Source organism: Phyllostomus discolor, unplaced genomic scaffold (assembly GCF_004126475.2).
Source record: "Phyllostomus discolor isolate MPI-MPIP mPhyDis1 unplaced genomic scaffold, mPhyDis1.pri.v3 mPhyDis1_scaffold_24, whole genome shotgun sequence".
Classification (NCBI taxonomy): Eukaryota; Metazoa; Chordata; class Mammalia; order Chiroptera; family Phyllostomidae; genus Phyllostomus; species Phyllostomus discolor.
Genome location: NW_023397510.1, coordinates 117703 through 143704, shown reverse-complemented (window position 1 = coordinate 143704; position 26002 = coordinate 117703). Strand labels below are relative to the sequence as shown.

Here is a 26002-nt window from a genome sequence, read left to right as displayed (position 1 = left end):
TTGCAAAGGAGAGGAGCTCCATCTTTCTTTCTGTTAGGTAGTATTCTGTCATGTAAATGTACCATAGTTTTTTTTTAAAGTCTGTCTCTTTTGTTAAAAGCCTTACTTTATATACCACATGCCAATTTTTATACAGAAAATACTGTGATCATGGCTCACTGCACTCTACCAACAAGATGCCACTGAATGTATGTTGGGAAGACATGCATGCAATCAGCTTGAAGCCAACAAAAGCCAGCATAAGAATCAGTTCAAAAAAAAAAGTTCAGCAGGAGTGGATCATGGTGTTAAATCAGTGTGTCCTCAATAAAACGGTGTAAAAGTACATAAGAAAAAACTGACAAAACTAAAGGGAGAAAAAGACAAATCCACAATTATAATTCTGCAGTGTATTTGCCATAAGGCTTTGCATGTTGCTTAGAAGAGATGATAAGAAAAATTGTCAGTTAGGAATGAAGAATGATTAATACCCTGAGTAGCAAACATGACTTGTAGACACATTGACTACACTAATACGTTACAACAGAGTGGATACTCTATTAAACTTCTGTGGAGATGTCAATCTTACAATAGTGCTAGGACATGTACCACACTGTGCTCCTGACTGTAATAAGAGGATTTAGTGATTTCCACTTAAATAAATTAACCCTGTTGACAAATATTTCTAAGGCCTGCTTTATATCCCTGTTCCTCAGGCTGTAGATGAAGGGGTTCAGCATGGGGGTAACTACTGTATACATGACTGAAGCAATTATGTTTTTGGAATCCCATGACGAGGACAAAAAGTAAACAGCAAGTGTCCCATAGAATAAAGACACCACAAGGAGATGGGAGCCACAAGTAGAAAAAGCTTTCAAGAGTCTCTTAGTGGAGGGAGCCCTCAGGATGATGGTCCCTATATGGATATATGAGCCCAAAACAATGGCCAAAGATAGAAAATAAAGCATTCCTCCCTCAGTGAAGATGACCAGCTCATTGAGGGAGATATCTGAGCAGCTGAGCTTCAGGAGCACAGTGAGGTCACAGAAGAAGTGGGTAACAACATTGTTGGCACAGAAGGACAGTTGGACCAAGAGGCCAGTGTACAACAGTGCATGGGCACAGGCAATAATCCATGAGGCTGCTACCAGCAGCACACACAGCCCCTCCCTCATGATGGTGGTGTAGTGTAGAGGGTAACAGATGGCCACATACCTGTCATATGCCATCACTGCCAGAAGGAAATTGTCAACACCACCGAAAAGTAAGAAAAAATACAACTGAGAAATGCATCCCACATAGGGAATGGATTGTTGCTGAGTCTGCATGTTCATGAGCATCTTAGGGACAGTGACAGATGAGAAAGAGACATCAGTGAGGGCCAGGTGGCTGAGGAAGAAGTACATGGGCGTGTGCAGGCGGGGGTCCAGCCTGATGAGCAGAATGATGAGCAGGTTGCCCAGCACCGTGGTTAGGTACATGCCCAGGAACAGGGTGAAGAACACACCCTGGTGCTCTGGCCTTATGGGGAGCCCCAGGAGGAGGAACTCAGACACGCTGCTCTGGTTCTCAGGCCTCATGCTGCTCTTCTGTCTGCCGAGAATGAAGGAGGTTTGGAAATCTCAAGAACCTAGAAAAGACAACCAGGACCATCACATCTCATACTGTAATTTTGGGGAAAATCATGAATTTTTTTCTACAAATTTATTCATTTGTTAGACCTGTAAAAGTATCCATCTCCACAGTAACCCAGGATGGTTCCTGGAAATCATTGAAACCCATAAGGAGCCAACAAGGCCTCATTGCACAGAAGCAGGAGGTGTTCACTGTTTCATTCAGCCATTACTTACTGAACATGGAGTCTGTGTTGGGACCTCTCCTAAGGACTGAGATGCCACAGTGAACAAGAAAAGCAAGGTCCCCATTTCTGGGAGGTTAGATCTCAATGAGCATGAAGGGGTAATTTGTACCCCAGTCCCGTGAATACACAATTCACGCAGCAGATTTGGATGATGAGCCCTGAAAACTGGGATCAGTGGTGTCTGCCTTAAGTAAACATGAGACTTCAGTGCTGAGAAGATGTTGGAATGATGTGACACTCTGTAAACCTGCCAAGTCCCATTGACCTACAGCTGTAACCTCAGGGACACTCTAGGAATTGGTGGCCTTTTAAAGCCACCTGATGCCACAATAGCTTCGAAATCAGGCAAGCCCACAAGCTGTCTTGTAACAGTGCTGAACATTTTGGTGGATATCTGGGTAGTAGACTAAGGATTTTACCCTCATTTCCTAGTTAAATCCACACACCCAGCTTAAATTCCCAGAATTTCAGACCTCTTCATCACCGCACTAAGAATTTGTGTTTTTTTCACCTATTTTAGCTTTTAAGAAATAGAAACAAATGATACCAATTCTGTAGGCACACAACGGCAGGGTGGGGACAAAATGGAGCACACACGTGTGTTTGTATCTGTCTATATTAGAGGTGATATATATAACCGTGATGCATACTTGCATCTTTTTAAAAAAATATTTTATTTATTTATTTTTAGGGAAGGGAGGGAGAAAGAGAGGAAGAGAGAAACATCAATGTGCGGTTGCTGGGGGCCATGGCCTGCAACCCAGACATGTGCTCTGACTGGGAATGGAACCTGCCATGCTTTGGTTCGCAGCCCGCACTAATGCACTGAGGTACACCAGCCAGGGCTGTATCTTCTTTTTATATAGTTGATAATCATATTTTTAGTTTTGTGTAGACTTTATTTATTTATTTTTAGAGAGAAGGGAAAGGAGGAAGAAAGAGAGAGAGAAACATCAATATCAAAGAAATACCTCAATTGGTTGCCTCTCACTTGCCCCCTACTAGGGACCCGACTCACCCTGAGTAGGAACCAAACCAGCAACCTTTTGGTACACAGGCTGCCATTCAGTCCCCTGAGCCACACCAGCCAGGGCCTTCTGTTTTCTATGAATTAAAAATTAGCATGTATTAGCTACTTCATAGGGTTCAGTCTAATACATTCATGTGATCAGAACCCATCCTCAGAACCATTTCACATGGAAACTTCCTATTATTGGTTAGGGGAGCCAAGCAAGCTATGAGCTGTGAGGACCAAAAGTTGTCCAAACTTTTCTTAGTCCTCTTACTAGAAAATTTCATTCCTTCATTTTCATATACTTTTCAACTGCCAAAAAATTCTGTACATGAACTTCTGTTGATGCACTAACTATTGTCTGAGGACCTCTGTAAGATTCAAAAGACCAATATCATTCTTCCCACGTTATGAATGTGGAAGATAAGGCCTAGGACTGAAGTAGCTTTCCAAGGTCTCACCACCAATTGATGGTGATTCTGCCCAATACATTCACACAGCAGGATGCCTGCAGGGATTTTCTTTGTCTTTGTCTTTTTCTTTTCTTTTCTTTTCTTTTCTTTCTTTCTTGGATGGGAGATATCAAAGTTTAATAAAACTAACGGGTTGCAAAATTCTGAACATACTCAGCTGCATGAAACTGATAAGCCGATTTGGTCTAAGAAACAGAGTTGCTTACAGTTTGGTTACTTGAGCTAATGGTGCTCCAGAATGAGGCCACTTAAGGAAACACTGAAAGTCCTGGATGCAGATCACACACACCCCCAGTGCTGATTTGTGAATTCCTGTTACCTCTGACCAGTTACCCATGCTAAACGAAGGAGAGGCAATATGTGGCTCAGCTCATAAACATTCATATACTGGGTTAGGCAAAAAGTCTGTTACTTTTTTTCTGTAAAATAAGGCATTTTATATGTTCACCAATAAATTTCTTGATGTGGATATTTTGAGTATGTTGCTATTTCTCGCTACTTGCTTCTGGTCTGTAGAGGCCAGGGGTGCTGCTAAACATTTTCCAATGCATAAGACAGCTCCACAGCAAAGAAGTATTTGCCCAAAATGTCAATATTACCAAGAAACTTTGCAAACCACTTCTGACACTTTGAATCAGTCACAGCACCTTCTCCATACACTGCACACATCTTTTTTATGTTTCATTCAGTTGCATTGTTACCTTCCTTGAAGTAATTAAACATAATATGCTGAAAATGTTGGGTATGTTCTCCCATTTTTAGTATTAAAATGGGTGCACAAAAACGCAACAATTTTGACAAGCATTTTTAAGATGCACATTGATATGACAGCTGTCACAAAACAATCTAACAAAATTCTCTCAAATGAAGTTAAAGGCAACTAAGTACAATGAGAGCTATCTTATGGAAAAAACAAATGAATTTTTTGCCCAAATACATACATACAAGGCATAAATAACACAAAATAAGACATACACAACAGACAGTGATGGGCCATTCACCTGCAAACACAGTGGCAATGCACATTAACATACCTGACTCATGACACACCTGGTGAACACTCAATTTGCCACATATACAAAACTCAGACATTATAGACACATCACCAAAACCACACCAACCACAAAAATTCAAAAATTGCATCAAAAACACACACAAAGAACACATATGCACACCCAGCCACACACTCTCTACAACAAGCAGCACACACCCTCTTATTAAAAGTGGGCATGCTTCTGCCCCTTCTCACTGATCCCCTTCCTGGAGGAAGGCTGTCAGCATGGGGCAGTGAAGCCTGTTCAGTCACAGGTGCACTCGTTAAACCAGCACCAACATCCATACACGTGGTCACACACATGGTAACAAACATACACACAGAGTAAACAAAAAATACACCTTCCTGCTCTCACACACTTGTGCACACCCACAGACACAGCTCACACACATACCAGCACATGCTGCTGAGCAGAGGTGTGAGCCCTCTCTGACCTGACCTTGGCTCCTGGGAAGTCAAGCATCTTCTTGTCCAGCAGCAGAGCCAACAATGTCACCTCAGATGCTCAGCTGTGATGCAAGTACTTAAAATCACAGGCATGAATCAGGAGTCCCTACTCACACAAGGAGTCTAGTAACTTGGTGTACATGGGTTAAAATGGGACAATGTTCGGTCTAACTTGGGAAAAGAGTCACACTGAGTGAGATACAAGATAAACACATGTGCACACATGCAACCATCAAACAACATGTACAAGAGCATACACAGTACCTGCAGACTCACAGAGACATAGAGCCATGGACACAGACTGTCACATATGAACCTACTGGCACACGGGCAGATACGTCCCCAGGTTCAGACATCCAGCCCCTCTGACCTGTGCTCGTCTTTGGTGAGTTCAGACACCCACTCCAAACTGTGTGCCCAGCTCCTCAGGGCAACACTATTGCAGTGTTTTCTTCACAAACAGAAGAAATGCCTGGGGCCTTGGTGCTTCTACAGACTTTCATTTTGTTTCAACAGCTCCAGAGAAATGACTCAAAAATAACTCTTACTAATGAGAGACTGACACCCAGTCCCCAAGCTTCTGGCTAATTTCTGCCTGCCCTTTGGGAGCTGGGTGTCCAAGAGCCAGAGTGGCTGCAGTCCTAGGGGACAGTGACCCTGATTCCAGTGATGCCTGGAGTCCTTTCTTCTTGGGCATGTGCCAGCTGGGACAAAGGATTTGTGAACTTTTCATTTGGAAATGATTTTAAAGATACAGAAATGTTGTAAAAATGGCATGAAGAATTTGTGGAAAAGCCTTAATCCAGATTCCCCAATGTTTAATGTTTTACTATGTTTACCCTCTGTATGCATGTATGTATTAACGTATGTATGTTTCAGACTTATTAGAGTTTGGGCAGATACACCACAGTGCATATTATTAGAAACCATGTCATATTAATTTTTCGAATTGCTAGTGTTTTTATCCTTGATCAAATGGCTAAGATAGCATCTGCCAGGTTCTCTGTTGCAAATTTATCATTTTTTAAAGTTACTATGTTATTCTTGTAGTTAATTGATGTTATTTAGGTAGATAGTTTGAACCTAGACAATCATAGCTCTTTCCATCGTAACCTTGTACTGTATTTAACATCCATTGGTGATTGTTACATGATAAAATTTTGCAAATGTGGTCACCAGATGGTGATTCTTCCAATTCTATCATTTCTTGTATTTTTATTAGTTTTATTTTCCTATAAGAAGAAACCTCCCCTTACTCCCCACACATTTCCTTGATTTATTTATTTACTTACATACTTATTTATTATGGACTCATGGATTCCTATTCTTTGAGTTATAATCCAACCCTTTGATTCATTTTGAAGCTTTAGGTGTGTTCATTGCTCACAAGCATTCTAAATGACCTCAGAGAGACACGTGGAAAGTATATGTAAACGAAACATAAGTAAAAACTAGGAACTAGGAAATAATGAAATGTTTACCCATAGAAGGTAGATCAGGAAGAATGAGGGGTGGGAACAGGATAGATGTTGACAATATAGATGTTGACATATACAAATTTCCATCTATGTATAATTTTTAAGACCCATGAGTTCGAATCGATATCTCCAGTTCTAGGTTGACACCAGAGAGTTCTCTCCAGCCTCTGCATTTCCACGCACATAACAGTTTTCCCGTAAGAGTAAGGCATCACTTCCCTTTTCCTCAGTGTTTATGTATTTGCTGAATCTTTGGATATGTGGCAAGTAGTGGCAGAATCTTGAACTCATACCATTTTTAGTGACACACAAACTATGACTTAAAACTTTGTTTCCAGCTTTTTCTTTTTATTGTGACAATACATGAACAAAAAACCATGGGATCCGCCTGCACTTCCCTCTGAGAGGATGCTGCCCCCAAACTCTGGCTCTCATGCCAGACACATACTTTATAAGAGATGATGAAGTGAAAAGTGTTCATTAGGAATAAAGAATTATAAATAATCCCAGTATCAAACCTGACCTCGTTGACTTGTTAACAACACTAACACTTGACAACAGAATGCATATTCTGTTAAAGTTGTAGGGATATGTCCACCTTACAATAGTGTTAGGACATGTGCCTCACTGTGCTCCTGACTGCAATAAGAGGATTTAGTGATTTCCACTTAAATAAATTAACCCTGTTGACAAACATTTCTAAGGCCTGCTTTATATCTCTGTTCCTCAGGCTGTAGATGAAGGGGTTCAGCATGGGGGTAACTACCGTATACATGACCGAAGCAATTACATCTTTGGAATCCCATGAAGAGGACAAAAAGTAAACACCTGCAGATGTCCCATAGTATGAAGACACCACAAAGAGATGGGAGCCACAGGTAGAGAAGGCTTTCAAGAGTCTCTTAGTGGAGGGAGCCTTCAGGATGATGGTCCCTATACAGATATATGAGCCCAAAATTATAGCCAAAAGTAGAAAATAAAGCATTCCTCCCTCAGTGAAGATGACCAGCTCATTGAGGGAGATGTCTGAGCAACTGAGTTTCAGGAGCACAGTGAGGTCACAGAAGAAGTGGGTGACCATATTGTTGGCACAGAAGGACAATCGGACTAACAGGAGGGTGTGCAACAGTGCATGGTCACAGGCAATAATCCAAGAGGCACCCACCAACAGCACACAAGGCCCCTCCCTCATGATGGTGGTGTAGTGTAGAGGATGACAGATGGCCATGTACCTGTCATATGCCATGACTGCCAGAAGGAAATTGTCCAGAGTAGCAAAAAATATGAAGAAATACAACTGAGAAACGCATTCCACATACGAGATGGATTGTTGCTGAGTCTGCATGTTCATGAGCATTTTAGGGACAGTGACAGATGACAGAGAAATATCAGAGAAGGCCAAGTGGCTGAGGAAGAAGTACATGGGTGTGTGCAGGCGGGAGTCCAGCCTGATGAGCAGGATGATGAGCAGGTTGCCCAGCACTGTGGTCAGGTACATGCCCAGGAACAGGGTGAAGAACAGGCCCTGCTCCCCTGGCCTGATGGGGAGCCCCAGGAGGAGGAACTCAGACACGCTGCTCTGGTTCTTGGGTCTCATGCTGCTCTTCTGTCTGCCGAAGATGAAGGAGGTTTGGGAATCTCAGGAACCTAGAAAGACAACCAGGACCATCACATCTCATACTGTAATTTTGGGGAAAATCACTAATTTTTTCTACACGTTTATTCATTTTTTAGTCCTGTAAAATTATGCATCTCCACAGTAACCCAGGATGGTTCCTGGAAATCATTGAAACCCATAAGGATCCAACAAGGCTTCATTGCACAGAAGCAGGAGGTGTTCACTGTTTCATTCAGCCATTACTTATTGAACATGGAGTCTGTGTTGGGACCTCTCCTAAGGACTGAGATGCCATAGTGAACAGGAAAAGCAAGGTCCCCATTTCTGGGAGGTTAGATCTGGATGAACATGGAGGGATAATTTGTACCCCAATCCAATGAATACACAATTCACTGCAGTAGAATTGGAAGATGAGCCCTGAAAACTGGGATCAGTGGTGTCTGCCTTAAGTAAACATGAGACTTCAGTGCTGAGAAGATGTTGGAACAATGTGACACTCTGCGAACCTGCCAAGTCCCATTGACCTACAGGTGTAACCTCAGGACCACTCTAGGAATTGGTGGCCTTTTAAAGCCACTTGATGCCACAATAGCTCTGGAACGAGAAAAGTCCACAAGCTCTCTTTTGTAACAGTGCTGAACATTTTGGTGAATATCTGGATACCAGACTAAGGATTTTGCTTGTGTTTCCTAGTTAAATCCACACACCTGACCAAATTCCCAGAATTTCAGACCTCTTCACAGACCCACTAAGAATTTGTGGTCTTTCACGTACTTAGCTTTTAAGAAATAGAAATATAAGTGATGCCAATTCTGTAGGCACACAATGGCAGGGTGGGGACAAAATGGAGCACACACGTGTGTGTGTATGTGTCTGTATTACAAGTTATATGTATAAGCATGATGCATTCTGTATCTTCTTTTTTATAGTTCATAATCACATTTTTAGTTTTGAATAGATTTTATTTATTTATGTTTAGAGAGAAGGGAAAGGAGGGAGAAAGAGAGAGAGAAACATCAATATGAAAGAAATACCTCAATTGGTTGCCTCTCATTTGCCCCATACTAGGCCCGGCCCACCCTGAGCAGGAACCAAATCAGCAACCTTTCGGTGCATAGGCTGCCATTCAATCCCCTGAGCCACACCAGCCAGGGTCTTCTGTTTTCTATGAATTAAAAATTAGCATGCATTAGCTACCTCATGAGGTTCAGTCTAATGCATCCATGTGATCAGAACCATTTCACATGGAAACTTCCCATTTATTGGTTAGGGGAGCCAAGCAAGCTATGAGCTGTGAGGACCAAAAGTTGTCCAAACTTTTCTTAGTCCTCTTACTAGAAAATTTTATTTTCTTAGTCCTCTTACTAGAAAATTTCATTCCTTCATTTTCATATACTTTTCAACTGCCAAAAAATTCTGTACATGAACTTCTGTTGATGCACTAACTATTTTCTGAGGGCCTCTGTAAGATTCAAAAGGCCAGTATAATTCTTCCCACGTTATGAATGTGGAAGATGAGGCCTAGGATTGAAGTAGCTTTCCAAGGTCTCACCACCAGTTGATGGTGATTCTGCCCAATACATTCGCAGCACAATGCCTGGAGGAGTTTTCTTTGTCCTTTTCTTGTCCTTTCTTGTCTTTCTTTCTTTCTTTCTTTCTTTCTTTCTTTCTTTCTTTCTTCTTTCTTTCTTTCTTTCTTTTCTTTCTTTTCTTTCTTTCTTTCTTTCTTTCTTTCTTTCTTTCTTTCTTGGATGGGAGATCTCAAAGTTTAATAAAACTAAATGGCTTGCAAAATGATGAGCATACTCAGCTACATGAAACTGATAGCCGATTTGGTCTAAGAAGCAGAGTTGCTTACACTTTGGTTACGTGAGCTAATGGTGCTCCAGAATGAGGACACTTAAGGAAACACTGAAGGTCCTGGATGCAGATCACACAGACACACAGTGCTGATTTGTGAATTTCTGTCACCGGTGACCAGTTTCCCATGCTAAAGGAAGGAGAGCCAATATATGGCTCAGCTCATAAACATTCATATATTGGGTTGGCCAAAAAGTCTCTTAGGTTTTTTCTGTAAAATAAGACATTTTTTATTTTCACCAATAAATTTCTTGATGTGAGTAGTTTGAGTATCTTGCTATTTCTTGCTATTAGATTCTGGTGTATAGAGGCCAGGGGTGCTGCTAAATATCTTCCAATGCATAAGACAGCCCCATAGCAAGGAAGTATTTGACTAAATGTCAGTAGTACCAAGAAACTTTGCAACCACTTCTGACAGTTTCAGTCAGTCACAGCAACTTCTCCATACACTGCACACATCTTTTTAAATGTTTCATTCAGTTGCATTGTTACCTTCCTTGAAGTAATTAAACATAATATGCTGAAAATGTTGGGTATGTTCTCCCATCTTCAGTATTAAAATGGATGCACAAAAACGCAACAATTTTGAGGAACATTTTTAAAATGCACACTGATATGACAGCTGTCACAATACAGTCTAACAAAAAATGAAAGACAACTAAATACAATAAGAGCCATCTTATGGAAAAAACAAATGAACTTTTTGCCCAAATACATACATATAAGGCATAAATAACACAAAATAACATACACAACACACAGTGATGGGCCATTCACCTGCAAACACAATGGCAATGCACATCAACACACCTGACTCATGACACACCTGATGAATACTCAATTCACCACATATACAAAACTTAGACATTATAGACACATCACCAAAACTACACCAACCACAAAAATCTAAAAATTTCATCAGAAACACACACAAAGAACACATATGCACACCCAGCCACACACTCTCTACAACAAGCAGCACACACCCTCTTATTAAAAGTGGGCATGCTTCTGCCCCTTCTCACTGATCCCCTTCCTGGAGGAAGGCTGTCAGCATGGGGCAGTGAAGCCTATTCAGTCACCTGTGCACTTCTTAAACCAGCACCAGCATCCCATGCACGTGGTCACACACATGGTAACATACATACACACAGAGTAAACAAAAAATACACCTTCCTGCTCTCACACACTCATGTGTCACCCACAGACACAGCTCACACATGCACCAGCACATGCTGCTGAGCAGAGGTGTGAGCCCTCTCTGACCTGACTTGGCTCCTGTGAAGGCAAGCATCTTCTTGTCCAGCAGCAGAGCCAACAATGTCACCTCTGATGCTCAGCTGTGATACAAGTACTTAAAATCACAGGCATGAATCAGGAGTCCCTACTCACACACAAGGGTTGTGGTAACTTGGTGTACATGGGCTAAAATAGGGCCAGGTTAGGTCTAACTCAGGAAATGAGTCAGACTGAGTCAGATAGAAAGCAAATACATTTGCACACATGTGCACACACATGCAACCATCAAACAGCATGTAGAAGAGCATACACAGTAACTGAAGCCTCACAGAGACATAGAGCCATGGACACAGACTGTCACATATGAACCTACTGGCACACAGGCAGATACATCCCCAGGTTCAGACATCCAGCCCCTCTGACCTGTGCTCGTCTTTGGTGAGTTCAGACACCCACTCCAAACTGTGTGCCCAGCTCCTCAGGGCAACACAATTGCAGCGTTTTCTTCACAAACAGAAGAAATGCCTGGGGCCTTGGTGCTTCTACAGACTTTCATTTTGTTTCAACAGCTCCAGAGAAATGATTCAAAAATAACCCTTGCTAATGAGAGACTGACACCCAGTCCCCAAGCTTCTGGCTAATTTCTGCCTGCCCTTTAGGGAGCTGGGTGTCCAAGAGCCAGAGGGGCTGGAATCCCAGGGGACGGTGACCCTGATTCCAGTGATGCCTGGACTCCTTTCTTCTTGGGCATGTGCCAGCTGGCTCAAAGGATTTTTCTCCATTTCATTTGGAAATGATTTTAAAGATACAGAAATGTTGTAAAAATGGCATGAAGAATTCATGCAAAGGCCTTAATCCAGATTCCTCAATGTTTAATGTTTTACTATGTTTACCCTCTGTGTGCATGTATATATTAACATATGTATGTTTCAGACTTATTAGAGTTTCAGCAGAGATACCAAAGTGCATATTATTAGAAACCACGGCATATTAATTTTTCCAATTGCTAGTGTTTTTATCCTTGATCAAATGGCTAAGATAGTGTCTGCCAGGTTCTCTGTTGCACATTTACCATTTTTTAAAGTTACTATGTTCACCTTGTAGTTAATAGATATCATTTGGGTAGATAGTTTGAAACTAGACAATCATAGCTTTTTCCATCTTAACCTTATACTGACTATATTTAACATCCATTGGTGATTGTTACATGATAAAATTTTGCAAATGTGGTCACCAGATTGTGATTCTCCAATTCTATCATTTCTTGTATTTTTATTAGTTGTATTTTCCTATAAGAAGAAACCTCCCCTTATTCCCCATTCATTTCCTTGATTTATTTATTTATTTACATACTTATTTATTATGGACTCACGGATTCCTATTCTTTGAGTTAAAATCCAACCCTTTGATTCATTTTGAAGCTTTAGGTGTGTTCATTGCTCACAAGCATTCTAAATGACCACAGAGAGCCATGTAGGAAATATATGTAAAAGAAACAGAAGTAAAAACTAGGAACTAGGAAACTAAAGGAATGTTTACCCATAGAAGGTGGATCAGGAAGAATGAGGGGTGGGAACAGGATAGATGTTGACAATATAGATGTTGACATATACAAATTTCCATCAATGTATAATTTTTAAGACCCATGAATTTGAATCGATATCTCCAGTTCTAGGTTGACACCAGAGAGTTCTCTCCAGCCTCTGCATTTCCACGCACATAACAGTTTTCCTGTGAGAGTAAGGCATCACTTCCCTTTTCCTCAGTGTTTACGTATTTGCTGAATCTTTGGATATGTGGCAAGTGGTGGCAGAATCTTGAACTCATACCACTGTTAGTGACACATGAACTACAGCTTAAGACTTTGTTTCCAACTTTTTCTTTTTATTGTCACAGTACATGGATACCATGGGATCCACCTGTACTTCCCTCTGGGAGAAAGCTGCCTCCAAACTCTTGCTCTCATGCAAGACACACACTTTATAAGAGATGATGAAGTGAAAAGTGTTCATTAGGAATAAAGAATTATAAATAATCCCAGTATCAAACCTGACCTCATTGTCTTGTTAATAACACTAACATTTGACAACAGAATGCATATTCTGTTAAAGTTGTGGGCATATGTCCACCTTACAATAGTGTTAGTACATGTGCCTCACTGTGCTCCTGACTGCAGTAAGAGGATTTAGTGATTTCCACTTAAATAAATTAACCCTGTTGACAAACATTTCTAAGGCCTGCTTTATATCTCTGTTCCTCAGGCTGTAGATGAAGGGGTTCAGCATGGGGGTAACTACTGTATACATGACTGAAGCAATTATGTTTTTGGAATCCCATGATGAGGACAAAAAGTAAACAACAGCAAGTGTCCCATAGTATAAAGACACCACAAGGAGATGGGAGCCACAGGTAGAGAAGACTTTGAAGAGTCTCTTAGTGGAGGGAGCCCTCAGGATGATGGTCCCTATACTGGATATATGAGCCCAAAACAATAGCCAAAGGTGGAAAATAAAGCATTCCTCCCTCAATGAAGATGACCATCTCATTGAGGGAGATGTGTGAGCAGCTGAGCTTCAGGAGCACAGTGAGGTCACAGAAGAAGTGGGTGATGATATTGTTGGCACAGAAGGACAGTCGGGCCAACAGGAGGGTGTGCAACAGTGCATGGTCACAGGCAATAATCCAGGAGGCAGCCACCAGCAACACACACAGCCTCTCCCTCATGATGGTGGTGTAGTGTAGAGGGTGACAGATGGCTACGTACCTGTCATATGCCATCACTGCCAGAAGGAAATTGTCAAGACTACCGAAAAGTATGAAAAAGTACAACTGAGAAATGCATCCTACATAAGGGATGGATTGTTGCTGAGTCTCCATGTTCATGAGCATCTTAGGGACAGTGACAGATGACAGAGAAATGTCAGAGAAGGCCAAGTGGCTGAGGAAGAAGTACATGGGCGTGTGCAGGCGGGAGTCCAGCCTGATGAGCAGGATGATGAGCAGGTTGCCCAGCACCGTGGTCAGGTACATGCCCAGGAACAGGGTGAAGAACACACCCTCGTGCTCTGGCTGGATGTGGAGCCCCAGGAGGAGGAACTCGGACACGCTGCTCTGGTTCTCAGGCCTCATGCTGCTCTTCTGTCTGCCGAGATGAAGGAGGTTGGGGAATCTCAGGAACCTAGAAAAATAACTAGGACCATCACATCTCATACTGTAATTTTGGGGAAAATCATGAATTTTTTTCTACACGTTTATTCATTTGTTAGACCTGTAAAAGTATCCATCTCCACAGTAACCCATTGTGGTTCCTGGAAATCATTGAAACCCATAAGCAGCCAACAAGACCTCATTGAACAGAAGCGGGATGTGTTCACTGTTTCATTCGGCCATTACTGATTGAACATGGAGTCCTTTCTTTTTGGGCATGTGCCAGCTGGGACGAGGATTTTTCAGTTTTTTATTTGGAAATGATTTTAGAGATACAGAAACGTTGTAAAGATGGCATTAAGAATTCTTGGAAAGGCCTTAATCTAGATTCCCCAATGTTTCAGGTTTTACTGTGTTTACACTCTGTGTGCATGTATATATGAACGTGTGTATGTTTCAGACTTATTAGAGTTTGAGCAGATATACCACAATGCATATTATTAGAAACCTGTGTCAGACCCTCTACTAAGGACTGAGATGCCACAGTGAACAGGAAAAGCAAAATCCCTATTTCTGGGAGGTTAGATCTCAATGAGCATGGAGGGAGACTTTGTACACTAGTCCAGGGAATACACAATTCACTGCAGCAGAATTGGAATGTGAGCCCTGAAAACCTGGATCAATTGTGTCACCTGAATAAACATGAGACTCCAGTGCTGAGAAGATGTTGGAATGATGTGACTCTCTTCCTGTGAACCTGCCAAGTCCCATTGACCTACAGCTGTAACCTCAGGGACACTCTAGGAATTGGTGGCCTTTTAAAGCCACCTGATGCCACAATAGCTCCAAAACCAGAAAAGTCCACAAGCTGTCTTTTGTGACAGTGCTGAACATTTTGGTGAATATCTGGGTAGTAGACTAAGGATTTTACCTGTGTTTCCTAGTTCAATCCACACATTCGACTTATATTCCCAGAATTTCAGACCTCTTCACAGCTGCACTAAGAATTTGTGTTTTTTCACCTATTTTAGCTTTTTAGAAATAGAGACCTAAATGGTACCAATTCTGTAGGCACACAGCGGCAGGGTGGGGACAAAATGAACACACACATGTGTGTGTATCCGTCTATATTACAAGTTATATGTATAACCATGATGCATACTTGTATCTTCTTTTTTATAGTTGATAATCACATGTTCAGTTGTGTGTAGATTTTATTTATTTAGTTTTAGAGAGAAGGGAAAGGAGGGAGAAAGAGAGAGAAACATCAATATGAAAGAAATACCTCAATTGGTTGCTTCTCATTTGCCCCCTACTAGGGTCCTGGCCCACCCTGAGCAGGAACCAAATCAGCAACCTTTTGGTGCACAGGCTGCCACAGAAGCCCCTGAGCCACACCAGCCAGGGGCTTCTGTTTCCTATGAATTAAAAATTAGCATGCATTAGGTACTTCATAGGGTTCAGTGTAATGCATCCATGTGATCAGAACCCATCCTCAGAACCATTTCACATGGAAACTTCCCATTTATTGGTTAGGGGAGCCAAGCATGCTATCATCTGTGAGGACTGAAAGTTGTCCAAACTTTTCTTAGTCCTCTTACTAGATAATTTCATTCCTTCATTTTTATATACTTTTCAACTGCCAAAAAATTATGCACGTGAACTTCTGTTTATTTACTATTTTGTGAGGACATCTGTAAGGTTCAAAAGGCCAATATAATTTTTCCTACGTTATGAATGTGGAAAATGAGGCCTAGGATTGAAGTAACTTTCTAAGGTCTCATCACCAGTTGATGGTGATTCTGTCCAATACATTCACACAGCAGGATGCCTGGAGCCGTTTTCTCTTCTTTCCTTTCCTTTCCTTTCCTTTCCTTTTCCTTTTCCTTTTCCTTTTCCTTTCCTTTCCTTTTCCTTTCTTTTTTCTTCTCTTCTCTTTTCTTCTCTTCTTTTCTTTTCTCTTCTTTTCGTTTCTTGTCTTTTCTCTCCTCTCCCCTTCCTCTCCCTCTCCTCTCCCTCTTTTCTCCTTCTTTTATCTTTTCTTTTCTTTCTTTTTTTTTTTTTTTGTGGGAGGCCCTCAAAGTTTAATAAAACTAAAGGGTTGGGAAATTCTGAGCATACTCAGCTACATGAAACTGATAGCCGATTTGGTCTAAGAAACAGAGTTGCTTACAGTTTGGTTACGTGAGCTAATGGTGCTCCAGAATGAGGACACTTAAGGAAACACTGAAGGTCCTGGATGCAGATCACACACACACACAGTGCTGATTTGTCAATTTCTGTCACCTGTGACAAGTTTCCCATGCTAAAGGAAGAAAACCCAATATGTGGCTCAGCTCATAAACATTCATATACTGGGTTGGCCAAAAACTCTCTTAGGTTTTTTATGTAAAATAAGACATTTTTTATTTTCACCAATAAATTTCTTGATGTGAGTAGTTTGAGTATCTTGCTCTCTCTTGCTATTAGCTTCTGGTGTATGGAGGCCAGGGGTGCTGCTAAACATCTTCCAATGCATAAGACAGCCCCACAGCAAAGAAGTATTTGCCCAAAATGTCAGTAGTACCAAGAAACTTTACAAACCACTTCTGACACTTTCAGTCAGAGCACCTTCTCCATACACTGCACAAATCTTTTTTGTGTGTGTTTCATTCAGTTGCATTGTTACCTTCCTTGAAGTAATTAAACATAATATGCTGAAAATGTTGGGTATGTTCTCCCATCTTCAGTATTAAAATGGCTGCACAAAAATGCACCAATTTTGAGGAGCATTTTTAAAATGCACACTGAGATGACAGCTGTCAGAATACAGTCTAACAAAATCCTTTCAAATGAATGAAAGACAACTAAGTACAATAAGAGCCATCTTATGGAGAAAAACAAATGAATATTTTGGTCAAACAAATACATACATACAGGTCATCAGTAACACAAAACGAGACACACACAACACACAGTGATGGGCCATTCACCTGCAAACACAGTGGCAATGCACATCAATACACCTGACTCATGACACACCTGGTGAACACTCTTTCACCACATATACAAAACTCAGACATTATAGACACATCACCAAAACCACACCAACTACAAAAATTCAAAAATCTTACCAGAAACACACACAAAGACCACATATGCACACCCAGCCACACACTCTCTACAACAAGCAGCACACACCCTCTTATAAAAAGCAGGCATGCTTCTGCCCCTTCTCACTGATCCCCTTCCTGGAGGAAGGCTGTCAGCATGGGGCAGTGAAGCCTGTTCAGTCACAGGTGCACTCGTTAAACCAGCACCAACATCCCATGCACGTGGTCACACACATAGTAACATACATACACAGAGTAAACAAAAAATACACCTTCCTGCTCTCACACACTCATGTGTCACCCACAGACACAGCTCACACATGCACCAGCACATGCTGCTGAGCAGAGGTGTGAGCCCTCTCTGACCTGCCATTGGCTCCTCTGAGGTCAGGCATCTTCTTGTCCAGCAGCAGAGCCAACAATGTCACCTCAGATGCTCAGCTGTGATGCAAGTACTTAAAATCACAGTCATGAATCAGGAGTCCCTAATCACACACAGGGGTGTGGTAACGTGGTGTATATGGGCTAAAATAGGGCCAGGTTACGTCTAACTCAGGAAAAGAGTCAGACTGAGTCAGATAGAAAACAAACACATGTGCACACACATGCAGCCATCAAACAGCATGTACAAGAGCATACACAGTACCTGCAGACTTACAGAGACACAGAGCCATGGACGCAGACTGTCACATATGAACCTACTGGCACACAGGCAGATACGTCCCCAGTGCAGACATCCAGCCCCTCTGACCTGTGCTCGTCTTTGGTGAGTTCAGTCACCCACTCCAAACTGTGTGCCCAGCTCCTCAGGGCAACACAATTGCAGTGTTTTCTTCACAAACAGAAGAAATGCCTGGGGCCTTGGTGCTTCTACAGACTTTCATTTTGTTTCAACAGCTCCAGAGAAATGATTCAAAAATAACCCTGACTAATGAGAGACTGACACCCAGTCCCCAAGCTTCTGGCTAATTTCTGCCTGCCCTTTAGGGAGCTGGGTGTCCAAGAGCCAGAGGGACTGGAGTCCTAGGGGACAGTGACCCTGATTCCAGTGATGTCTGGAGTCCTTTCTTCTTGGGCATGTGCCAGCTCGGTCAAAGGATTTTTCACCATTTCATTTGGAAATGATTTTAAAGATACAGAAATGTTGTAAAAATGGCATGAAGAATTTGTGGAAAGGCCTTAATCCAGATTCCCCAATGTTTAATGTTTTACTATGTTTACCCTCTGTGTGCATGTATGTATTAATGTATGTATGTTTCAGACTTATTAGAGTTTGGGCAGATACACCACAGTGCATATTATTAGAAACCATGGCATATTAATTTTTTCAATTGCTAGTGTTTTTATCCTTGATCAAATGGCTAAGATAGTGTCTGCCAGGTTCTCTGTTGCAAATTTACCATTTTTTAAAGTTACTATGTTAACCTTGTAGTTAATAGATATCATTTGGGTAGATAGTTTGAAACTAGACAATCATAGTGTTTTCCATGTTAACCTTGTACTGACTATTTAACATCCATTGGTGATTGTTACATGACGAAATTTTGCAAAAGTAGTCACCATTGGTGATTCTTCCAATTCTATCATTTCTTGTATTTTTTTAGTTGTATTTTCTTATAAGAAGAAACCTCCCCTTACTCCCCACTCATTTCCTTGATTTATTTATTTACTTACATACTTATTTATTATGGACTCATGAATTCCCATTCTTTCAATTATAATCCAACCCTTTGATTCATTTTGAAGCTTTAGATGTGTTGATTGCTTACAAGCATTCTAAATGATCTTAGAGAGCCATGTAGGAAATATATGTAAAAGAAACAGAAGTAAAAAGTAGGAACTAGGAAACTAAAGGAATGTTTACCCACAGAGTGGATCAGGAAGAATGGGGGTGGGAACAGTATAGATACTGACATATACAAATTTCCATCAATGTATAATTTTTAAGACCCATGAGTTTGAATCGATATCTCCAGTTCTAGGTTGACACCAGAGAGTTCTCTCCAGCCTCTGCATTTCCACGCACATAACAGTTTTCCTGTGAGAGTAAGCCATCACTTCCCTTTTCCTCAGTGTTTACATATTTGCTGAATCTTTGGATATGTGGCAAGTAGTGTCAGAATCTTCAAATCATACCACTGTTAGTGACACATGAACTACAGCTTAAGACTTCGTTCCCACCTTTTTCTTTTTATTATGACAGTACATGGACAAAAAATCATGGGATCTGCCTGTACTCCCCTCTGGGAGAAAGCTGCCTTCAAACTGTTGCTCTCATGCCAGACACATACCTTATAAGAGATGATGAAGTGAAAAGTGTTAATTAGAAATAAAGAATTATAAATAATCCCAGTATCAAACCTGACCTCGTTGACTTATTAGCAACACTAATACATGATCGCACAAGGGATATTCTGTTAAAGTTGTGGGGATATGTCGACCTTACAATAGTGTTAAGACATGTGCCTCACTCTGCTCCTGACTGCAGTAAGAGGATTTAGTGATTTCCACTTAAATACATTAACTCTGGTGACAAACATTTCTAAGGCCTGCTTTATATCTCTGTTCCTCAGGCTGTAGATGAAGGGGTTCAGCATAGGGGTAACAACCATATACATGACCCAAGCAATTACATCTTTGGAATCCCACGAAGAGGACAAAAAGTAAACACCTGCAAATGTCCCATAGTATAAAGACACCACAAGGAGATGGGAGCCACAGGTAGAGAAGACTTTGAAGAGTCACTTAGTGGAGGGAGCCTTCAGGATGATGGTCCCTATACGGATATATGAGCCCAAAACAATAGCCAAAGGCAGGAAAGAGAGCATTCCTCCCTCAGTGAAGATGACCAGCTCATTGAGGGAGATGTCTGAGCAGCTGAGTTTCAGGAGCACAGTGAGGTCACAGAAGAAGTGGGTGATGACATTGTTGGCACAGAAGGACAGTCGGACCAACAGGAGGGTGTGCAAGAGGGCACTGCCACAGGAGATAATCCAGGAGGCAGCCACCAACAGTGTACGCAGCCCCTTCCTCATGATGGTGGTGTAGTGTAGAGGGTGACAGATGGCCACATACCTGTCATATGCCATCACTGCCAGAAGGAAATTGTCAACACCACCGAAAAGTATGAAAAAATACAACTGAGAAATGCATCCCACATAGGGGATGGATTGTTGCTGTGTGTGCATGTCCATTAGCATCTTTGGGACAGTGACAGATGACAGAGAAAAGTCAGAAAAGGCCAAGTGGCTGAGGAAGAAGTATATGGGCGTGTGCAGGTGGGAGTCCACCCTGATGAGCAGGATGATGAGCAGGTTGCCCAGCACTGTGGTCAGGTACATGCCCAGGAACAGGGTGAAGAACACGCCCTGCTGTTCTGGCCTGATGGGGAGCCCCAGGAGGAGGAACTCAGACACGCTGCTCTGGTTGTTCCTGCTCATGGTCCTCCTCTGTCTTCTGGGGATTAAAGGGCAGTGAAAAATGGCAGAGATTTTTAAAGTGTGATTTTGGTCACCACAGTAGGTTTACTTATTTTCTCCTGAAAAATGGAATAAGACCTTGCATTTATGTGATTGGCTAGTGCTACCAAAGCAGGCATCATACCCTCAATTCCCAGCACGGTTTCCTTCAAATTAAACCAGAGCAAACTCATTCTTGTTTTTGTTTTTTTTTTTTTATAAACCAGGTTTCTGGCACTATGGTAATAATTGGAGTTGCAAGAATAAATGGGACACACAGGAGCTCTTCCCTTAGCTCACCGACCCTCAGGAACACTGGCTGGACTGAGGAAAGGTAAGCAAAGCAGCAGATTCCCTGTGCTGCCAGTCTGGCCCCACCGCTTTCTGGGTGGACTACTGGAGCAGCTGAATCTCTCACGGCCTCAGGCTGTAGGCCTGTGATGTGAAGTTACCAATATCACACACATCACACATTGTTGGAGTTAATAAGAGGATTCTAATTCAAGACATCAGTGTCTAGGAACAGTGCCCTGTATAAAATAAACACAAAATTTTAACCATTGTATATATGATGGAGTAACTATCCAAATAAAGCCAAGATCAACTGCAGGAATTGAATCATCATGAGATGTATGAGAGGTCAGCACAAAGGTCAGTTGGTGCTGACTTACCTGAGCTCTCACCTTCCCTGGTGATAACATGTCTTAGTCCATGTTCATCTGTATGCCAGAAAATGAACGTTACTTCAGTTCATTCATCTCTTTGTGAATCTGGTGCCTCATGTAGGCTCAGAAATGAGTATTCCTAGACGGCAAGATACCTGAGATCTGGCTTTGAGCACTGGGGGCACTGAAGCATGGGAAGTGCCTATTAGAATTCAGTTACCTGCCTGACCGTCACTCTTTCCCAGTACTGATCTTCACATTTATAATAATTGGCATTTAATGAACAGTATGTCAAGCAAATACATTTTTCCATTATTGCCTTATTAAATTTTCAGTAGTCCTATGTGGTAGGTGTTATTAAAACTTCGTTTATATACATGATCAGAAGGAGCAAGGACCTTAGTAACTGCTATGGTCACAATTTTTTCCTGTGTCTTAAATTTATTGGCATCTTTGCTCCTCTGATCCTACTGTTTCTCCCTCTCTTTAATTATACAAAAGATCCAGGGCCTTAAGAAATATTATTTCAGGATTTAAGGGAATCCTTCTGTTCCAACAACAGTCCCCACTCATATTCCTGCAGCCCTTTAGTTTGCATATGGTTGCATGTACCTTCAGTTTCAGCCAACTGACAGTTAATTCCATGCCTGAGAAGCAGAGAGGACAGTGGTTTTTTTTCTTTCATTTACTATCAGGAGTAGTGAAATAGCTTACAGAATTCCACATAGACATCGCATAGTGGGGCCTGGACTCAAAGATAGATTTTCTGATCCTCTGTTCACTAGGAAGAGAATCCACCCATTTCTTCCCATGGGAGGAAAAACACTAAGTGAAAGTTAAATGTTAAAATATCCACATGCTTTCGAGAGGAACTTTATATGGACATTGTTGTGTGAGTAGCTGACCGTCTTAAGTATCCCAGGAAGTAACTGGGATCTCCAGCATCTCGTGGACGAACCCAATTTGAAGGGAAGGGAACAGCACAGAGGTGGTGCCGGATTCCTTCAGCGTCACGAGCAAAAGAGGAGACTGGGGACGTGCTCCATCGTACAGAGAAGCCGCTACCAGGAAGTTGGGGAGAGAGTCTATGGATGGACCTGGTTTTCCTGGCTTTGTACCAAGTCTCGTCTCCTGAGAGGTCAGGAAATGGACAGTCCACTGTCTCGGCCTCTACAAGGCTGTAGTTTCCTAAGTGCTGGCAATGTGCCCTGAACCGAAGCACCTACCTACAAGATTCTATAGCGATTAAAAGTATTCCCATTTGACAGTGGAGGCTGATGGGCAACACAGGCCAAAGCTAAGGTCACAAAGCTATTAAGTAGGAAAAAATGCCAAGACTTTATGTAGACACCTGCAACATCAGAAATGAGCATTTAGTGTCTAAACTATGTAACAAAATTGCAAAAGAGTGTCAAAACTGCTGGACTTCCAGGGGCCCTCCTGTGTTACTCAAATCACTGAAAAATGGCCCCCAGCAGATTTTTAAAACGGGAATTTTTAGAGCTGCCTTGTGGATTCTGGTCTCTAGCAAGTGGAGAGTCCAAATGTATCAAAACAACTTTTTTTGGCCTTTTTTTGTATTAGGTTTTAAGTCTCTATCCTACACATCTGTGTGAAGGAAATCAAGATGTGAGTTTGTTACACACAAAAGCACTCACACACTTTCACAGCCACACACTTAACAAAGGAGACATACAGACTTCTCTCTCCAGTTTATACTTGGGGTGGGTAAATACATTGACAGTGTGAGTCAACGTCACAGAAACCTGTGCAAAACTCACACAACGTACACTCTCACATGTATACCACAGTGCACAGAGAACTATCAAGCATCCTCCACCACACACGTTGTAGTCACCAGCAGCCGCACATATTCAAATCACAAGTGACGCACAAGGTCTTACAGACAGCACACAAGCAACAAAACAAAAGTACAATAAGGGCTCACATCACTGAGGAGGTTTCCAGCCTCCCCTGGTTTACATGGGTCCTGGTCGGAGGCATTCAGTGTGTGAGTCAGCCACACATACACACTCACACACACAAAGTTATACAACACACACACATGACTGTTGATTTCTGGGGCCCTTCTGATGTATACCAGGCTATGATTCTGATACCTTGTGCTTCGTGCTGTGATGTGGGTCCTCACTTTCGGTGCAGCAGACTCAGGATTAAAGGACAGAGATCAGACTACAGTGGCCCAAGGACTGACTTTCTGCTGACTTTCATGTCTGTTCATCAGCTTGAAAATGACGAGCAGAAGATCTCCTTTTACCCACAGAGGCCCTAGAGGGACACATCCCCAAGTCCCTGACTAGAGAAGCAGTCCACTTGGGATGATTGCCTAACTCCTCCTGGGCCCTTGGGAAGGAGCCTGTTCAGGGTCCAGAGTGGCTGGGCTGCAACTGGAGTCACAGGAGAGAGTGTCCTTAATGTCAGTGATGCCTCAGGCTTCTGGCCAGGTCTCCAGATGGGAAGCAGGAAGGGCCCAGGTGCCTGCGGCATCTCATCATGATTCAGCTTCTCTGCACAGCAGCACATGGCCCAGGCAGTGTGTGGCCTTCAGCAGACTCCCACAACATGACACAGACCTCCCCTAGAACCTAAAGCCCCTTTGAAGGGGCTGCTCTTTCTACTCCCCTATAGGGTCCTGGAGGGTAGGGTCTGTGCCTTGTCTTGGGGTAAGGTGATTGAGTCTGTGCACTCTGGAGGAAAGACTCGGGGCTGCCCCCAGCATTTACTAAGAGTGAATACCTGAATTATTGATCAAAGTTCTCTGAGACTCGGGTTCTTCAAAGTGGAAATAATAATAGTAGTCTCCACGTGAGCTTGAGGGGTGATAAGTGAGCATGTAATGAAAGACTACTAAGTGTTGAGCAGCATTGTCAATGTCTGTGTATCCCTGGGGATCGGCTGTGGCTTGAATAGGCACTTGTAATGTAGAATGAATTCATTTGTTCATTCCGTCACTCATTCTCTTAAATAATTAGTAAGGTTCTCACAAAAGTAAGACAGTGATATATACTCTGGAGACATAGCAGTGAATCAAATAGAAATTCTTCTTGAAGAACACACATGGACGTGTAGGGGATTCAGAAAAAAATTTATGTGAAATAAATGATGGGTAAATGGCAAAAGTTGCTGGGATATAATAAAAACCAGGTTCAGAGCTAGGGAGAATCCTAAATATCCATCAACAGATGAATGGGCAAAATAGCAGAGGTATATCTATGCAGTGGAGTACTACTTGACAATAAAAAGAATGAACCAATGAGCAGAAGAATGTAACGTATATTGATACATATTACAACATAGGTGAATCTCGAATACTTATGCTGAGTGAAAGAACAGTAAAAGAATATATTCTGTATAATTCCAGTTGGCGGAACTTCTAGAAGATGCAAACTAGTTGATGTGAACAAAACAGACCAGTGATTTTCTGGGTGACAGCTGGAAGCAGCGCAGAAGGAGCAGGTGTAGGCTTGGGGCAACTTCATGATCCCGGCAGCTCATGGTGATGGTTTCATGGGTCTGTACCTATGCCCAAACTGATCAAATTGTATACTTTAAATATGTGGAATCCATTGTATGTCAAGTATACCTCAAAAAAGCCTGGTGTTTGTTAAAGAAACAGTGAGAAAATTAAGTATGCTCATGTTATTCCTTTGTCGAATACCTTCCAGTGGGTTCCCAAATTACTCAGACTGAATACCAAAAACTCAAGTTTGATGGTCAATTTTATGTGGTAACTTGGCTTGACTGTGTTACTTAGATATTTGGATCAAATATTATTCTAGATGTTTCTATGAAGGTTTTCTCATTTTGGATGGGATTAACATTGCAATTAGCAGACTCGGGGTAAAGCAGACTGCTCTCCGTAATGTAGGAGGACCTCATCCAGTCAGTTGAGGGCAACAGGAAAAAGACTGGCTCCCCCCAAGGAAGAGACAATGTTGTCAGCAGAGGCCTTTAGTCTCAAATTGCAACTTCTTCCCATGTTTACAGTCTCCCATTCATTCTACCCTGCGGAATTTGGACTACCGATCTCCACAATTATATGAACCAATTCCTTAAATCTCTCTTCCTACACACACACACACACACACTCTGTTGGTTCTATTTATCTGGACACCCTTGACTAATACACCTGTTGATACTGTGATTGTTAAGTGCCCTACAGATCTGGTATGCTGATATCTCTAAACTTCCCGCCTACCGTCCCTCCTGGAATCGGCCCTGTCCGGCTCCAGAGGCCCCCTCAATGTTCCTGCAATGAGCCAGGCACCGTCTGACCTCAGAGCATGTAGTTGCTGATTTTTGTGCTTGGGATGCTCATCCCCAGAGATCCCTATGGCTCACTCCCTTGTCCTCGCTAAGGTCTTTGGATGTTACCTTTCCAGTGAGGTCTACCAGAACCACACATGTAAATTATAAACACCCCCAGCACTCTTACTTCCCTCCTTTTTTTTAGTTACGGTTGACATTTGATGTTATAGCAGTTTCAGGTATACAGCTTAGTGGTTAGATGATTATATAACTTACAAAGTGATCCCCCTGATAAGTCTAGTACCTATGGACACCATACACAGCCATTACAATATTATTGACTGTACTTC

General features: G+C 42.0%; 3 protein-coding genes across 4 annotated transcripts; all 3 read right to left on the bottom strand.

The window, feature by feature from the left end:
* Positions 1–575: 575 nt before the first annotated feature.
* LOC114489707 (olfactory receptor 1J4-like) lies at positions 576–8010 on the bottom strand. Of its 2 annotated transcripts, XM_028503567.2 has the most exons (2): positions 7405–8010; positions 576–1560 (listed from the first exon to the last, which is right to left on the bottom strand). In XM_028503567.2, exons 1-2 carry the CDS (start codon positions 7899–7901, stop codon positions 576–578), a joined length of 1482 nt encoding a protein of 493 aa, XP_028359368.1. In that variant the 5' UTR covers positions 7902–8010. The 2 variants fall into 2 exon arrangements, with proteins under 2 accessions (XP_028359368.1, XP_028359369.1); XM_028503568.2 differs by lacking the exon at positions 576–1560 and having other exon boundaries at positions 6777–8010.
* Positions 8011–13162: 5152 nt separating this feature from the next.
* Positions 13163–14150, bottom strand: LOC118498651 (olfactory receptor 1J4-like). The gene is given in 2 exon segments (XM_036017278.1): positions 13163–13489; positions 13491–14150. Coding segments are annotated over 2 exon segments (987 nt in total).
* A 5363-nt stretch (positions 14151–19513) lies between these two features.
* LOC114489706 (olfactory receptor 1J4-like) lies at positions 19514–20905 on the bottom strand. The gene is given in 1 exon segment (XM_028503566.2): positions 19514–20905. A coding segment is annotated over 1 exon segment (987 nt). The 5' UTR covers positions 20701–20905; the 3' UTR covers positions 19514–19713.
* Between the last annotated feature and the right edge of the window lie 5097 nt (positions 20906–26002).

Bases quoted from the DNA above. Each gene is read 5' to 3' on its own strand.
- LOC114489707 (XM_028503567.2), bottom strand. From the start codon at position 7,901: ATGAGACCCAAGAACCAGAGCAGCGTGTCTGAGTTCCTCCTCCTGGGG. The intron at 1,561-7,404 runs GTCCTTCTGTGC...ACAGAAGAGCAG, and splicing joins ACCCTCCTGTTAGTCCGATT to CATGAGGCCTGAGAACCAGA.